The following is a 17,001-nucleotide window of genomic DNA, read 5'->3' as shown; positions in this document are numbered from 1 at the left end:
TGAATACAAGATGTGATCACTCTTTGTGTTCTTCCCATCAATACAAAGAGGCATAAATTCGGAAGAAGAATAACAAGGTGGGGAAAGTTTTCAATGTATTTCAGTTGGGAATTGAGACTCGGTACCTTGAAACTGAACCTAGATGAGTAAGGAAGTCCATGTTCCTATCTATCTATCTATCTATCTATCTATCTATCTATCTATCTATCTATCTATCTATCTATCTATCTATCTATCTATCTATTTCCAAGACTATTACAGGGAAGTGAAAAGATATGACACTATTTCGATGATTCTTCCATAAAGATAGGTCCATTTCCTGCTGAAGGTTTCAGCAGTTTGGGATCCATCAGTGAACTTCTATTGTCCCGACTCAAAGATGAATAGGACTGGTTAAAATAAGAGGCCTGGTTTTCAGAGATGTGGTGCTCTCACTGATTCCCGTGGGAGTTATGGGTGCTCCCTGCTCCTTTGGGAAGTTAGGATGTGACTGTTAGTGCTTGAGCAGAGGAGAGCTTGATTTAGTGGATATGGATTGGGACTGGGCGACAGAGCAATGCTGGTTTGCCATTATCAGCAGCCCTTCCGCAACCCTATGGAAACCATGTCCAATGGTGCCCCATGGGGGTGCCCAGGTGTAACTGAGGGCATAATTTGGTTCTTAGGGTTGCATACAAGGGTGCGAGATGGAGGAGGGCACAAATGTGGCTTCCTCTTGTCTTTTCCCAAGAGCTGCTCAGAACTTTTCAATCAGAACATTTTTTGACCAAAAATGCTTTTTTGATTGGGGAGGCAGAAATTGTTCCCCAAGTCCTGTGTTTTCCTCGATACAGCAAAAACTTTGAAAACTACAAAAATTTCAAAAACCCAGACCACGTTTTAGACTGTATGTTTTTCTTTTATTCAATGAAGACCCAAAACATTTCATACCAAATATTTGATGAAAAGAGAGAAAAAAAATGTTGATTGAATTGTTTTGGGGGGAAGAATTCTATGCACCTTTTCTATGGGGAAGGGGGACTCGTTCCCCCGTAGAGCTATTTAGAGCAGTGTAAGGGACTGTTCTACCTTGAAGTGGCTGCTCCGGGCCCTTATGGATCACCTTGATTAAAACCCATGCTCCCTTCCTCTCTCTTGCCCCCTGTTTTCAGGGAAGAGGTGTCAGAGAGCACAGGATGTTGGGGGAAGTCACCGGAGGACATTTTAGGCAATGGTGAATCCTGCCCATGGTACGTGTCTTTAGCACCAGAGGGATGCCATTTTCATGGAGCTGCGCTGATTTACGCCAGTTCAGGATCTGGCGCAGGGAGTGTACATCGCAAGAGCAGGAACTTCTGAGGTTTACACAGATCTCTGAAGTATTGTGAGGATTGGACAAGATGTGATCAGACCTGCTCTCCAGGCTCAGCAGGATTACAGTGGGAGGGGCGCCCAACAATCGCTATTGCACAAGGCACTACAGGGATTATCCTGGATTATCCCGGTGTGCAGAGTCTGAGCCCTGATCTTCTCTGGTCAAGTGATTAGAAGCAACAGGTCCCTGTGAGCCTAGAACTCGACCTTCCTGTGTCTCCCAGTGATGCACCCTCCTCAAATGTGGGTTGCGTCTCCATCTAGTGGCTAGATCCCAGAACATGGAATTTTAATCTGGTATGCTAGCCTACTAGTGCTTCCCGCTGCTGGAGCTGCTCTTTAGCTCCAGTGCTCAAGGTCTGTGATGTTGGGTAAGCGTTGCTAGGTCCAAAAGCTACTGATGACCTTTTGCGGAAATTGTTATACCAGCCCACGCCCCCACTGCCAAATGTCCCAGCCAGCGGCCTGGTTTCGCCCTCTGTGCCCTCCAAGATTCTCATCACCTTTCCTCCCCCTTTCCCATCTCTCCCATCCTCATATGGTGCTTTCTCCTGGCAACCCCCACGGAAATTACACAGCCGACTCTCCTTGCTCCACACGGGGTGGCCAACTTTCGAATCACACAAAGCACAATACCCCTGCCCGCCCCTTCCCTGAGCCCCTGCCCCTGCCCCACCTCTTCTATGAGGCCCTGCTCACCGCTCGCTCCATCCTCCATCCCTCCATCGCTCACTCTCCCCAACCCTCACGCACTGTCACCGGGCTGCAGTGGGGGGTTGGGATTCTGGAGGGGGCTAAGGGCTCTGTCTGGGGCTGTGGGTGGGTGCCAGGGATGAGAGGTTCGGGTGCAGAGGAGACTCAGGGTTGGGCAAGGGGGTTGGGTGTGGGGTGTGTGGTGTGGGGGCTCTGGGAAGGACTTTGGGTGTGGGAGTGGATTCCAGGTTGGGGCAGGAGGTTGGGGTGCGGGAGAGGGTGCGGGACTCTAGGCACATGGGTGGCCAGGGAGGCTCTTTGGGGTGCCCTTGCATCTACATGTGCCAGCCCCACATCTGCCATTGGTCACGGTTCCTGGCAATGGGAGCTGCGGAGCCGGCACTCAGGGGGGGGCAGCACGCGGAGCTTCCCCGGCCGCACATGAGCCCAGGGGCCACAGGAACCTGGCTGCTGCTGCCGGGAGATGCCTCAGCCCCAGGAACCCCGCTGCGCCACCAAACAGGCATTTAACAGCTCGGTTGGCAATGCCAACCAGAGCCGCCAGGGTCCCTTTGCGACCGGGGGCATTCCTGGCATTGCTCACAAGCCCCAGGCCTGACACCTCTCTAAACACACTCAACTCAACCTCTCTTTGAAACCACAGTCCCCAAGCGCAGCTGAGTGGTGACAGACTGTGCTGTGTGCCAGGGACATGAAATGTGTATGGTTCAGAGAGGAACAGGCAAGAACCAGAGCTGCCTCCAGATTAAAAGACGGTGGAAGGAAATTTGTTGCTGATCCAAACCTCCGCTCTGGTCTTTGGCTCAAACTGATCCTTTCTCCTACTTCTGGTTGTGTTTCAGTCCAAGAAATCCATAAGAATTCATTCATGAAAGCAAAGAATCCAGTTCTTTATTGAATTATTTTTTCCAATTTGAATTACGTAGATCAGGTGTGACAACGTGTACACAGCATTTCCTCCAATAACGTCATGTGTCTTGTTAAAATAATGAGAATTATTAAAATAGTGATGCAACCAAGCAATTGAAGAGTCTGTACATGGAGGAGGTTTGGATTGTGAAAAACCTCAAGCACATAGCTCTGAGGTGTCTCATTTCCGGACACCAAGCCACGGAAACCATATAAAAAGGCTCACACCTCAATGATCTTCAATCGACTTGGCTTCTCCACTTGCTCCCATCGGTGAATTGGGTAAGTCTCCTTCTGATTATTGGGAGCTAACTTTATGGCTGGGATTTATTTTTTGTTTTCTTCTTCCAAAATATATTACTGCTCACAAGAGGGCTTTCTTTAAGTATCTTGACTTTCATTCACTAATCCCATTGAAGGGCTTCAGGATGGGCTTTCAGTCCATCCTCCCCATGTTTGTTCTTTCTGAAATGGTTCGCAATGGCAATGCTCTCTCTGGAGAAGTGTTCCCGAGGGCACCAGCCTCTGATTCTGCTGAATGTTCTGGTGCATGATGCTAATAAGAAATATAATTCTTCGTCTTGATTTTGCAAACCCTGAAAACTCCTTTTTCTTTCAGTTTGCCCACGTCCCAGGAAGATGGCTTACCAGCAGCAATGCAAACAGCCCTGCCTGCCGCCTCCATGCTGTGTGAAGCAGTGCAAGACTAAATGCGTGGATCCCTGTCCGTGCCCTCCTAAGTGCGTGGATCCGTGCCCTCCTAAGTGCGTGGATCCGTGCCCTCCTAAGTGTGTGGATCAATGGCCGTGCCCTCCTAAGTGTGGATCCGTGCCCTCCTAAGTGTGTGGATCAATGGCCGTGCCCTCCTAAGTGTGTGGATCCGTGCCCTCCTAAGTGTGTGGATCAATGGCCATGCCCTCCTAAGTGTGTGGATCCGTGCCCTCCTAAGTGTGTGGGTCCGTGCCCTCCTAAGTGTGTGGATCAATGGCCATGCCCTCCTAAATGCGTGGATCCGTGCCCTCCAAAGTGCGTGGATCCGTGCCCTCCATGCTCACCTCTGCAGCACTGCTGCAAAGAAAAGAAGTTCTGTTAGGGCCCACGGAACCACCAACGTCTACGGAATGAAAATGAATTGCAGCCCCTCGCGCAGTAGCTCTCTCCTGACTCCACTTGTTGGCATTCCCCTTGCAGTGTGACGTGTTTCTGGGAATGTTTCCAATCTCTGTCCTCACTTTGTACACTCTTTCTGCTATCAGTATCAAGGCCTTCCCTTGGAATGTGTAACTGACCGACTTTGTACCCGTGGGATATTGCATATGGGCGGGAGAGAGACCCTGTGTCGCTTGTGCTATGGCGTGATTGTTGCTGGGAAATTTCCCCATCTGGTAATGTAGATGTGCAGTAATAAAAGCTACGATCCATGGCATTGTCTGCCTCCTGGTGTTTCATTCTCTTGAGCAGTCACAGGCTCTCAGACCCAGGTTCTCCTTCCTTTTATTTCCTTTTCAAAAGCCCCTTCCCTTAGAGAGTAGTCACTGGTGCCTAGAGGAAGTGGTGGGGCTGCAGGAAGCCAGGAGCTGTAGACGCAGCAGGGAAGACGTAAGACAGGCCCAAGAGCAGCCTGTGCTCCCTGCTCAGCACCTCCTCTCTGCTGCCTGCGGTGTGTGAGCTACAGCCAGAATGCCCCTGGTATGAGCCAGGCGTGCCACAGCATGGGCAGGTGGGGCCAGCCAACCCTTCGACGTCAGAGGGGTGTGAGGCACACAACTCGAGTTTTTCCTAATTTTCAAGTTCACCAAACTCGGTGGTTATTAAAACCTCATCATTCTTGGGGCCTGACTCATGAGTTTTGAACTCTTCCAATTGGCTGTCATAAGAAACAGGAGTGTAGTGGGTCAGGCCAATGGTCCCTGTAGCCCAGTATCCTGTCTTCCCATAGTGACCAATGCCAGGTGCTTCAGAGGGAGTGACCAAAGCAGGAGAATTATCATGTGAACCGTCCACTGTTATCCAGTCCCAGTATCCGGCAGTCAGAGGCTTAGCCATGTTGAGGAATAGCCATTGATGGACCTATTCTCCATGAACTTATCTGATTGTTTGTTGAACCCAGGTATACTTTGGACCTTCACAACATCCCCTGGAATGAGTTCCACAGGTGGACTTGTTGTTTCCAATTCTAATATATCTTTTCTGAGATGGGCCAACCAGGTCTGGACACAGTAGTCAAGGTGTGGCATAGCATGGGTTTATAGAGTGGCATTATAAACTTATTGTGGTATTAGCTATCCATTTCCTAATGGGCCCGAACATTCTGTTTGCTTTTTTGATGGCCGCTGCACTTTGAGCAGATGTTCTCAGAGAACTATCCACGGGGACTCCAAGATCTTTTTTTCTTCAATGGTAACAGCTAATTTAGACCCCATCATTTGATAGGTATAGGTGGGATCATGTTCTGCCGTGTGCATTCCTTTGTATTTACCAAGACTGAATTTCATCTGTTATTTTGTTGCCCAGTCATGCAGGTTTGGAAGAGCCCTTTGTAACTCTATATAGTCTGCTTTGGACTTAGCTTTGGACTTAAAGAGCCCTCTAGTATCCAATATTTTCTCCCCATGAAGGAACTTATACACCCTAATGCCGTCCCCTCTAGTTCTTCTTTTTGGGACACTTAAGGAACGCAATGTGTTTAGCTTGCATGGATGTCTGATGATACGCATAAAGAGGAATGTGGTGGTAACATGTGAGCTTGACAGCTGTGGTGACATGCTCAGTGAGTGAGGAAAGGAAGTGGCCCAGTCTCCCCCCCCCGCTTGGCCAGAGGCTGGACCTGGTTCCTCACTCCCCGAATCCCAGCGTGCCAGGCCCTCAGGCTGCCTGCTCCCTCTCTTCTGCCACTTCTGGGTAGGCTTGCCAAGCCTCCAGGATTGTCCTGGAGTCTCCCGGAATGAAAGATGATGTCACCTGATGAAACCTCCAAAAATACGCCCAACCAAAACTGTCAACCCTACTTCTGGGCCTGCTCTGAAAGGAGAGATGGCGGTTCAGGGAGGACCTACTGGAGGGGAACCCCATACGTGCGCCTCTTGAATTCAACAGGTGTGTAAAGAAGCAACCCCCCAACAAGGAAATTGGGAACCTCTGCTTCTTGGCAGATAACCTGACCTCCTCCCTTAGGCACATTCTGCTTCCTCTCTTGCCTTCTAGCCCTAGCCACCTGTCACCTCTGCCCAGGACAACTAATGGGGCTGCAAGTAGCAAAGAGGAGCTGAGGCAGCTGCTAGAAGCATGTGAGACTGTCTGTGCTCTGTCTCTGAAAGAACGAACTGAAACTGCCGAACAGAAGCCTGTATTCCCTGCTCTGTGCACCCACCCTCTGCTGCCTCCTATCTCGGAGCTGTAGCGCAAAACTTCCCCCGTTGGCAGCCCGGCATGCTGGAGGCTTGAGTCCGGGAGACCCCTGAATGTACCCTGCAGTTCATCTGCCACACAATGCAATTCCGACATCCTTGGTAGCAATTCCGTCAGTAGCCCCCAATGACCTGTTGCCTTTGCTCCTGCAGGTAGAAATGGCAGGGGGAAAATGATGTATTTCAGCATCATTTGTGGCTTCCCATAGCTTTACTGTGGTTTTTAAAAGATTGTAAACCTTACATTAAAATGGAGGAAAATCCTACCCCCCCATCTTCCTTAGCTAGCCATAAATAAGAAATTTAAGAACACTTACCATTTATTGTATTTAAAAGATTGTGAATGCAGGTGCCGCTAAGATGAAGCTCTGCAGCTTGATCAAAGACCTAGGCCAAAATTTGGTGCCTGTTTTGACATAACAAAGGGCTGAGACAAGAGGAGAAATATGAAATCTGAAGCCCATGTGTCATAAATATAAAGGGAAGGGAAAACCCTTTCAAATCCCTCCTGGCCAGAGGAAAAACCCTTTCACCGGTAAAGGGTTAAGAAGCTAGGATAACCTCGCTGGCACCTGACCACAATGACCAATGAGGAGACAAAATACTTTCAAAGATGGAGGGGGGGGGAGAAACAAAGGGTCTGTGTCTTTCTGGGTGATGCTTTTGCCGGGGACAGAACAGGAATGGAGTCTTAGAACTTAGTAAGTAATCTAGCTAGATATGCATTAGATTATAATTCCTTTAAATGGCTGAGAAAATAAGCTGTGCCGAATAGAATGGATATTCCTGGTTTTGAGTCTTTTTGTAACTTTAGGTTTTGCCTAGAGGGATTCTCTATGTTTTGAATCTAATTACCCTGTAAGCTATTTACCATCCTGATTTTACAGAGGTGATTCTTTTACCTTTTCTTCTATTAAAATTCTTCTTTTAAGAAAACAGAATGCTTTTTCATTGTTCTTAAGATCCAAGGGTTTGGGTCCGTGGTCACCTATGCAAATTGGTGAGGTTTTTCCCAATCCTTTGCCAGGAGGGGGGTGCAAGGTTTTGGTGAGGATTTTGGGGGAAAACACGTTTCCAAATGGCTCTTTCTTAATAAAAAGCCCTTTGTTTGGTGGTGGCAGTGGAAGTCCAAGGGCAAAAGGTAAAATAGTTTGTACCGTGGGGAAGTTTTAAGCTAAGCGGGTAAAAGTAAGCTGAGGAGGTTTTCATGCAGATCCCCACATCTGTACCCTAGAGTTTAGAGTGGGGAAGGAACCTTGACACCATGGTTATCCCATATGCAGATCAAGCAGGACCATTATCACTCGCAGGTCTCCGTGTTTCATTCTCATCCTCCCCTCATCTGTGGAAAAACTCTAGTTTCAAAATATTGAAAATTAGGAATAATGCACGTTGCTTAAAAACACCTCTTCTGTTAATTTGCATTTCATAATATGCTCTTAGTAAACAAAGAACCAATGTAAACAGCAAACACCCTATGCATAGCCTACACGGATAAAATATAGTCAGAGGACTGAAGAGGGAAAGATTTTAGCTCTAGCACGGGTGGGAGAGATTATGTGCCACTGCAGGCTGTATAGATTGGCCTTGCATGGGCAGGACAGAAAAGGGGACAGAGGTGGGAGGAGGTGGAACCAGCAATCGCTATTGCGCATGCCACTACGGGGATTATTCTGGAGGCCGCTGTGCAGGATCTCAGCCCTGGTGTTCTCCGATGAAGTTATTAGAAGCAACTGGTTCCTGTGAGCCTACAAGTCGACCTTCCTGTATCTCCCAGTGATGCAGCCTCGTAAAATGGGGGTTTTCCCTCTGCTGGCTAGCTTACATATAGGGCCCTTTGTTTTCAGGTTTTATTTTATTTAATTTTTCCCAGGAACTTATCAGTGTTTATTACCACCACAAAAAAACAGGTGAAAATCAGTGCAAAACTATTCATATTTTTCTGGGTAAATATTGGGGTTTATTTGCTTGGACAGAAAGACAGGCGGGGGGGAGAAGTATTCAGTAGATTAATGCTTTGAATTCCATTCATCAATTTGGTTTGCTGCAGAACTGAAACAGAACTCAAAACACAACGCCACCTCTGAATTTAAGAACAAATAGAATCTCTCTCTAATCCCCAAATCAAATTTTTCATTTGAATACAGAGTTTACTGTTGTAGACGTAGAACTATTAGCTTGTAAATATTTACATTTAATAATTAGGCCACACCATTTGCATAGGCTCAACTTCATCCTTTTCTCCTGATTTTGTTTTTTTTAAACTTTCAAATGCGTCCTCCTTGTGTTCTGAAATGTATTCTGATACAGCCATTTCATTTTCTTCTTCCTATTTTAGTGTGTCAGAGCTTGAAACTGTTATCTGCTAACAGCTTGAAATGTGCGTGTAGTGGGCGTGAGATTCTCCAGTACGTTCATTGCGCACGCACTTCAGAGCTTGTGTGTGTCTCTGTTTTTTATTGTGTGTCTCTTCTCGACTTCCACATAGCCTTCCTTCACAAACAGGCCGTTTGGCATATCCACACAGACTAAGGTATTATCGTAATACAGTTGTCTCGTGCAATGTATTGTAGTTCCCTAATAAAACAAGTTATTTTTTCTGTATTTGAGTAATAGAAAAATAAGTTGAAAATCAGAAAAAAATGAATAATACTTTTTGTAAAACCCAGGAATTTTTTGGTAAAAATGGGTTTGAACTGAAAACGAAGGGGCTTCATCACGTAATATGGAATTTCAACATGGTAGGCTAGCCTACTAATGCTTCTGGCTGCCGGAGCTGCTCTTTAGCTCCAATGCTTAAGGTCTATGATGTGAGGTCAGCATTGCTAGGTCCAAACCCTGCTGATGACCTGATATGGAAATAGTTATGCCAGCCCTGGCACCCACTGCCAAATGTCCCAGTCAGCTTCCTGGTTTCACACTCTGTGCCCTCCCAGATTCTGATCACCTTTCCTCCCCCTTTCCTATCTCTCCCATCCCCATAGAATCATAGAATCATAGAAGTGGAAGAGCCCTCGAGAGGTCATCTAGTCCAGTCCCCTGCACTCAAGGCAGGACTAAGTTTCATCTTTCTAGACCATACCAGTGCGAGGACACTGTATGTAGCAACCCGAACTTGCTCCACCGCCACCTCCTTAAATTTTTTTTGAATCATCTTCTTTGCTGGAAAATTCCCAACCTTCTCCCATTTCAGAGCCAAGCAATTCCCTCCTCTCTCCCCTTTCTGAAAACGAGGAAATGAAACTAGAGTTGGGAAACTGAATTCACTGAAACAAAGAACTCAATGCTTTGTTTTAATAATTTTTTGCTCCCGTCTCATTGAAATAAATCCTGGAATTCATGAATTTGCTTCAATCTTTGCATTCCTTTCAAATGTTCTAGACAGAACTTCACCTAGTTATAGAGGTGCATGACTGAAATGACAGCGAGACAGATTCAGTGGATTTCAGTGGAACCGGGCCAAGTTCAAGGGTCCAGGCCAACGAGACGGCCTTTGGAAAGTGCCCCTAGAAAGCTTAGTTTTGAGACCTCCAAACCCAGCCCAGTCCTCTCTACTCCGTTGGCCAGGCTAGATTAAGGATTCACCACAGACTCCTGCTGCTGTGAAGTTTGGGTGCTTATGTTCTGACATTGGCTCTTCACAGAGTGGAACCATCTCACCATGTCCTGCTGCAACGATCACAATATTTCTGCCCCTTGAATCGATTTCATGGACTTTAAGGCCCAAAGGGACCATTATGATGATCTAGTCTGCCCTCCTGCATAAAACAGGCCAGAGAATTTCACCCCGTTGCACCTGTATTGAGCCTAACAACTTGTCTTTGACTGAAGCATATGTCCCAGCAAGGCATCCTGTCTGGATTTGAAGACAACAGCAGATGCTTTCCACAGCAGTTTGTTCCAATGGTTAATCTCTCTCTGCTAAACAATGGTGCCTATTTCTCATTTGAATTGGTCTGGTTATACCATCCAGCCATTGATTCTTGTTCTGCCTTTCTCTGTTCGGCTAAAGAGCTTGTTAGTCCCTGGTGTTTCCTCCCCAAAAGGTCCTTCGACACTCTAAAATGGGTGAGTTCAATTTCCTGCCAGGTAGGGCTGGAAGGGATTGGCGAGAGCTGTGAAAAGGAGGGCTGAACTGTGTAATTCAAGAAAGATGGGGACCCTTCCCTCACTGATAGTGGCAACAAGCCACAGTGCTTGAAACTGATGACGCATTGCTGTGCAGGTTAACTTCTGGTGTGAGCGCCATTGATTTCTGGATGCCTGTGAAACTGGTCGGGGTGATGAATGAAGAAAACCCACAAAAGTCCATTTCTCAGTCTGAAGCACTTATTGCTACATGTATTGTCACAAGGCCTCGGAGCCCAGTCATGGGCTGGTTTCCTGTGTTTGTAGGTGCTGTACAAATACAGAGGAAAAAGACATCCCCTGCCAACAGCTTAGTCCCACTGTGTCATAGCAGAATTCAAGGATTTCGATGTGGTTTTGCCCAGGCAAAAGTGGGGAGTAGAAAAGCGTCAGGGAGACGGCACAATCATTTGTCAGAAATTTGTTTAAAGAGGTTGTTTAAAGGGAAAAAAAATCCTTTCTTGGGGTTCATAATATATCACCAAGTCTTTCCATTCACTAGCATGGACCGTGGCGAAGGCTCATTCTGAAGGTGAGGTAATGTTGAACTGTACCACTCTGCCAGTCACACATTACTCACCATTGTGACCTATCTGATGTATCAATAGTGTGCAGGCGGAGTGTATATCACCGAGATGGGAAGAGATATGTATTTAGGTGTGTTTGTAACATTGATACCAAATCATCTTCTAATTAAATCTTTTCCTCGAAAGATGAATGAATACAAGATGTGATCACTCTTTGTGTTCTTCCCATCAATACAAAGAGGCATAAATTCGGAAGAAGAATAACAAGGTGGGGAAAGTTTTCAATGTATTTCAGTTGGGAATTGAGACTCGGTACCTTGAAACTGAACCTAGATGAGTAAGGAAGTCCATGTTCCTATCTATCTATCTATCTATCTATCTATCTATCTATCTATCTATCTATCTATCTATCTATCTATTTCCAAGACTATTACAGGGAAGTGAAAAGATATGACACTATTTCGATGATTCTTCCATAAAGATAGGTCCATTTCCTGCTGAAGGTTTCAGCAGTTTGGGATCCATCAGTGAACTTCTATTGTCCCGACTCAAAGATGAATAGGACTGGTTAAAATAAGAGGCCTGGTTTTCAGAGATGTGGTGCTCTCACTGATTCCCGTGGGAGTTATGGGTGCTCCCTGCTCCTTTGGGAAGTTAGGATGTGACTGTTAGTGCTTGAGCAGAGGAGAGCTTGATTTAGTGGATATGGATTGGGACTGGGCGACAGAGCAATGCTGGTTTGCCATTATCAGCAGCCCTTCCGCAACCCTATGGAAACCATGTCCAATGGTGCCCCATGGGGGTGCCCAGGTGTAACTGAGGGCATAATTTGGTTCTTAGGGTTGCATACAAGGGTGCGAGATGGAGGAGGGCACAAATGTGGCTTCCTCTTGTCTTTTCCCAAGAGCTGCTCAGAACTTTTCAATCAGAACATTTTTTTGACCAAAAATGCTTTTTTGATTGGGGAGGCAGAAATTGTTCCCCAAGTCCTGTGTTTTCCTCGATACAGCAAAAACTTTGAAAACTACAAAAATTTCAAAAACCCAGACCACGTTTTAGACTGTATGTTTTCCTTTTATTCAATGAAGACCCAAAACATTTCATACCAAATATTTGATGAAAAGAGAGAAAAAAAATGTTGATTGAATTGTTTTGGGGGAAGAATTCTGTGCACCTTTTCTATGGGGAAGGGGGACTCGTTCCCCCGTAGAGCTATTTAGAGCAGTGTAAGGGACTGTTCTACCTTGAAGTGGCTGCTCCGGGCCCTTATGGATCACCTTGATTAAAACCCATGCTCCCTTCCCCTCTCTTGCCCCCTGTTTTCAGGGAAGAGGTGTCAGAGAGCACAGGATGTTGGGGGAAGTCACCGGAGGACATTTTAGGCAATGGTGAATCCTGCCCATGGTACGTGTCTTTAGCACCAGAGGGATGCCATTTTCATGGAGCTGCGCTGATTTACGCCAGTTCAGGATCTGGCGCAGGGAGTGTACATCGCAAGAGCAGGAACTTCTGAGGTTTACACAGATCTCTGAAGTATTGTGAGGATTGGACAAGATGTGATCAGACCTGCTCTCCAGGCTCAGCAGGATTACAGTGGGAGGGGCGCCCAACAATCGCTATTGCACAAGGCACTACAGGGATTATCCTGGATTATCCCGGTGTGCAGAGTCTGAGCCCTGATTCTCTGGTCAAGTGATTAGAAGCAACAGGTCCCTGTGAGCCTAGAACTCGACCTTCCTGTGTCTCCCAGTGATGCACCCTCCTCAAATGTGGGTTGCGTCTCCATCTAGTGGCTAGATCCCAGAACATGGAATTTTAATCTGGTATGCTAGCCTACTAGTGCTTCCCGCTGCTGGAGCTGCTCTTTAGCTCCAGTGCTCAAGGTCTGTGATGTTGGGTAAGCGTTGCTAGGTCCAAAAGCTACTGATGACCTTTTGCGGAAATTGTTATACCAGCCCACGCCCCACTGCCAAATGTCCCAGCCAGCGGCCTGGTTTCGCCCTCTGTGCCCTCCAAGATTCTCATCACCTTTCCTCCCCTTTCCCATCTCTCCCATCCTCATATGGTGCTTTCTCCTGGCAACCCCCACGGAAATTACACAGCCGACTCTCCTTGCTCCTCACACGGGGTGGCCAACTTTCGAATCACACAAAGCACAATACCCCTGCCCGCCCCTTCCCTGAGCCCCGCCCCTGCCCCACCTCTTCTATGAGGCCCTGCTCACCGCTCGCTCCATCCTCCATCCCTCCATCGCTCACTCTCCCCAACCCTCACGCACTGTCACCGGGCTGCAGTGGGGGGTTGGGATTCTGGAGGGGGCTAAGGGCTCTGTCTGGGGCTGTGGGGTGGGTGCCAGGGATGAAAGGTTCGGGTGCAGAGGAGACTCAGGGTTGGGCAAGTGGGTTGGGTGTGGCGGTCTGTGTTGTGGGGGCTCTGGGAAGGACTTGGGTGTGGGAGTGGATTCCAGGTTGGGGCAGGAGGTTGGGGTGCGGGAGAGGGTGCGGGACTCTAGGCACATGGGTGGCCAGGGAGGCTCTTTGGGGTGCCCTTGCATCTACATGTGCCAGCCCCACATCTGCCATTGGTCACGGTTCCTGGCAATGGGAGCTGTGGAGCCGGCACTCAGGGCGGGGGGCAGCACGCGGAGCTTCCCCGGCCGCACATGAGCCCAGGGGCCACAGGAACCTGGCTGCTGCTCCCGGGAGATGCCTCAGCCCCAGGAACCCCGCTGCGCCACCAAACAGGCATTTAACAGCTCGGTTGGCAATGCCAACCAGAGCCGCCAGGGTCCCTTTGCGACCGGGGGCATTCCTGGCATTGCTCACAAGCCCCAGGCCTGACACCTCTCTAAACACACTCAACTCAACCTCTCTTTGAAACCACAGTCCCCAAGCGCAGCTGAGTGGTGACAGACTGTGCTGTGTGCCAGGGACATGAAATGTGTATGGTTCAGAGAGGAACAGGCAAGAACCAGAGCTGCCTCCAGATTAAAAGACGGTGGAAGGAAATTTGTTGCTGATCCAAACCTCCTGCTCTGGTCTTTGGCTCAAACTGATCCTTTCTCCTACTTCTGGTTGTGTTTCAGTCCAAGAAATCCATAAGAATTCATTCATGAAAGCAAAGAATCCAGTTCTTTATTGAATTATTTTTTCCAATTTGAATTATGTAGATCAGGTGTGACAACGTGTACACAGCATTTCCTCCAATAACGTCATGTGTCTTGTTAAAATAATGAGAATTATTAAAATGGTGATGCAAGCAAGCAATTGAAGAGTCTGTACATGGAGGAGGTTTGGATTGTGAAAAACCTCAAGCACATAGCTCTGAGGTGTCTCATTTCCGGACACCAAGCCACGGAAACCATATAAAAAGGCTGACACCTCAATGATCTTCAATCGACTTGGCTTCTCCACTTGCTCCCATCGGTGAATTGGGTAAGTCTCCTTCTGATTATTGGGAGCTAACTTTATGGCTGGGATTTCATTTTTTGTTTTCTTCTTCCAAAATATATTACTGCTCACAAGAGGGCTTTCTTTAAGTATCTTGACTTTCATTCACTAATCCCATTGAAGGGCTTCAGGATGGGCTTTCAGTCCATCCTCCCCCATGTTTGTTCTTTCTGAAATGGTTCGCAATGCCAATGCTCTCTCTGGAGAAGTGTTCCCGAGGGCACCAGCCTCTGATTCTGCTGAATGTTCTGGTGCATGATGCTAATAAGAAATATAATTCTTCGTCTTGATTTTGCAAACCCTGAAAACTCCTTTTTCTTTCAGTTTTGCCCACGTCCCAGGAAGATGGCTTACCAGCAGCAATGCAAACAGCCCTGCCTGCCGCCTCCATGCTGTGTGAAGCAGTGCAAGACTAAATGCGTGGATCCCTGTCCGTGCCCTCCTAAGTGCGTGGATCCGTGCCCTCCTAAGTGCGTGGATCCGTGCCTCCTAAGTGTGTGGATCAATGGCCGTTCCCTCCTAAGTGTGGATCCGTGCCCTCCTAAGTGTGGGATCAATGGCCGTGCCCTCCTAAGTGTGGATCCGTGCCCTCCTAAGTGTGTGGATCAATGGCCATGCCCTCCTAAGTGTGTGGATCCGTGCCCTCCTAAGTGTGTGGATCAATGGCCATGCCCTCCTAAGTGTGTGGATCCGTGCCCTCCTAAGTGTGTGGATCCGTGCCCTCCTAAGTGTGTGGATCAATGGCCGTGCCCTCCTAAGTGTGTGGATCCGTGCCCTCCATGCTCACCTCTGCAGCACTGCTGCAAAGAAAAGAAGTTCTGTTAGGGCCCACGGAACCACCAACGTCTACGGAATGAAAATGAATTGCAGCCCCTCGCGCAGTAGCTCTCTCCTGACTCCACTTGTTGGCATTCCCCTTGCAGTGTGACGTGTTTCTGGGAATGTTTCCAATCTCTGTCCTCACTTTGTACACTCTTTCTGCTATCAGTATCAAGGCCTTCCCTTGGAATGTGTAACTGACCGACTTTGTACCCGGGATATTGCATATGGGCGGGAGAGAGACCCTGTGTCGCTTGTGCTATGGATGATTGTTGTGAAATTTCCCATCTGGTAATGTAGATGTGCAGTAATAAAAGCTACGATCCATGGCATTGTCTGCCTCCTGGTGTTTCATTCTCTTGAGCAGTCACAGGCTCTCAGACCCAGGTTCTCCTTCCTTTTATTTCCTTTTCAAAAGCCCCTTCCCTTAGAGAGTAGTCACTGGTGCCTAGAGGAAGTGGTGGGGCTGCAGGAAGCCAGGAGCTGTAGACGCAGCAGGGAAGACGTAAGACAGGCCCAAGAGCAGCCTGTGCTCCCTGCTCAGCACCTCCCCTCTCTGCTGCCTGCGGTGTGTGAGCTACAGCGCCAGAATGCCCCTGGTATGAGCCAGGCGTGCCACAGCATGGGCAGGTGGGGCCAGCCAACCCTTCGACGTCAGAGGGGTGTGAGGCACACAACTCGAGTTTTTCCTAATTTTCAAGTTCACCAAACTCGGTGGTTATTAAAACCTCATCATCTTGGGGCCTGACTCATGAGTTTTGAACTCTTCCAATTGGCTGTCATAAGAAACAGGAGTGTAGTGGGTCAGGCCAATGGTCCCTGGCCCAGTATCCTGTCTTCCCATAGTGACCAATGCCAGGTGCTTCAGAGGGAGTGACCAAAGCAGGAGAATTATCATGTGAACCGTCCACTGTTATCCAGTCCCAGTATCCGGCAGTCAGAGGCTTAGCCATGTTGAGGAATAGCCATTGATGGACCTATTCTCCATGAACTTATCTGATTGTTGTTGAACCCAGGTATACTTTGGACCTTCACAACATCCCCTGGCAATGAGTTCCACAGGTGGACGTGTTGTTCCAATTCTAATATATCTTTTCTGAGATGGGCCAACCAGATCTGGACACAGTAGTCAAGGTGTGGGCATAGCATGGGTTTATAGAGTGGCATTATAATACTTATTGTGGTATTAGGTATCCATTTCCTAATGGGCCCGAACATTCTGTTTGCTTTTTTGATGGCGGCTGCACATTGAGCAGATGTTCTCAGAGAACTATCCACGGGGACTCCAAGATCTTTTTTTCTTCAATGGTAAAAGCTAATTTAGACCCCATCATTTGATAGGTATAGGTGGGATCATGTTCTGCCGTGTGCATTCCTTTGTATTTACCAAGACTGAATTTCATCTGTTATTTTTGTTGCCCAGTCATGCAGGTTTGGAAGAGCCCTTTGTAACTCTATATAGTCTGCTTTGGACTTAGCTTTGGACTTAAAGAGCCCTCTAGTATCCAATATTTTCTCCCCATGAAGGAACTTATACACCCTAATGCCTTCCCCTCTAGTTCTTCTTTTTGGGAACACTTAAGGAACGCAATGTGTTTAGCTTGCATGGATGATGCTGATGATACGCATAAAGAGGAATGTGGTGGTAACATGTGAGCTTGACAGCTGTGGTGACATGCTCAGTGAGTGAGGAAA

The 17,001-nt window shown here is 47.7% G+C and overlaps 1 protein-coding gene across 1 annotated transcript; it reads left to right on the top strand.

Annotated features, from left to right (window-relative positions):
* Nucleotides 1-14,446: 14,446 nt before the first annotated feature.
* Nucleotides 14,447-15,511, top strand: LOC122457441 (small proline-rich protein 2H-like). The gene is made up of 3 exons (XM_043502333.1): nucleotides 14,447-14,472; nucleotides 14,812-14,982; nucleotides 15,085-15,511. The coding sequence occupies exons 2-3, from the start codon at nucleotides 14,833-14,835 to the stop codon at nucleotides 15,310-15,312; spliced, it is 378 nt and encodes a 125-aa protein (XP_043358268.1). The 5' UTR covers nucleotides 14,447-14,472; nucleotides 14,812-14,832; the 3' UTR covers nucleotides 15,313-15,511.
* The last annotated feature ends 1,490 nt before the right edge of the window (nucleotides 15,512-17,001 follow it).

This window comes from Dermochelys coriacea, chromosome 24 (genome assembly GCF_009764565.3).
Source record: "Dermochelys coriacea isolate rDerCor1 chromosome 24, rDerCor1.pri.v4, whole genome shotgun sequence".
In the NCBI taxonomy this organism is placed as follows: domain Eukaryota; kingdom Metazoa; phylum Chordata; order Testudines; family Dermochelyidae; genus Dermochelys; species Dermochelys coriacea.
Note: the sequence above shows the minus strand (reverse complement) of the source record. Positions and strands in the feature narration are given on the sequence as shown.

Coding starts and splice junctions, on each gene's coding strand:
- LOC122457441 (XM_043502333.1), top strand. CDS start 14,833: ATGGCTTACCAGCAGCAATGCAAACAGCCCTGCCTGCCGCCTCCATGC. Junction 14,983..15,084: donor TGGATCCGTGCCTCCTAAGT/GTGTGGATCAAT, acceptor TGCCCTCCTAAG/TGTGTGGATCAATGGCCATG.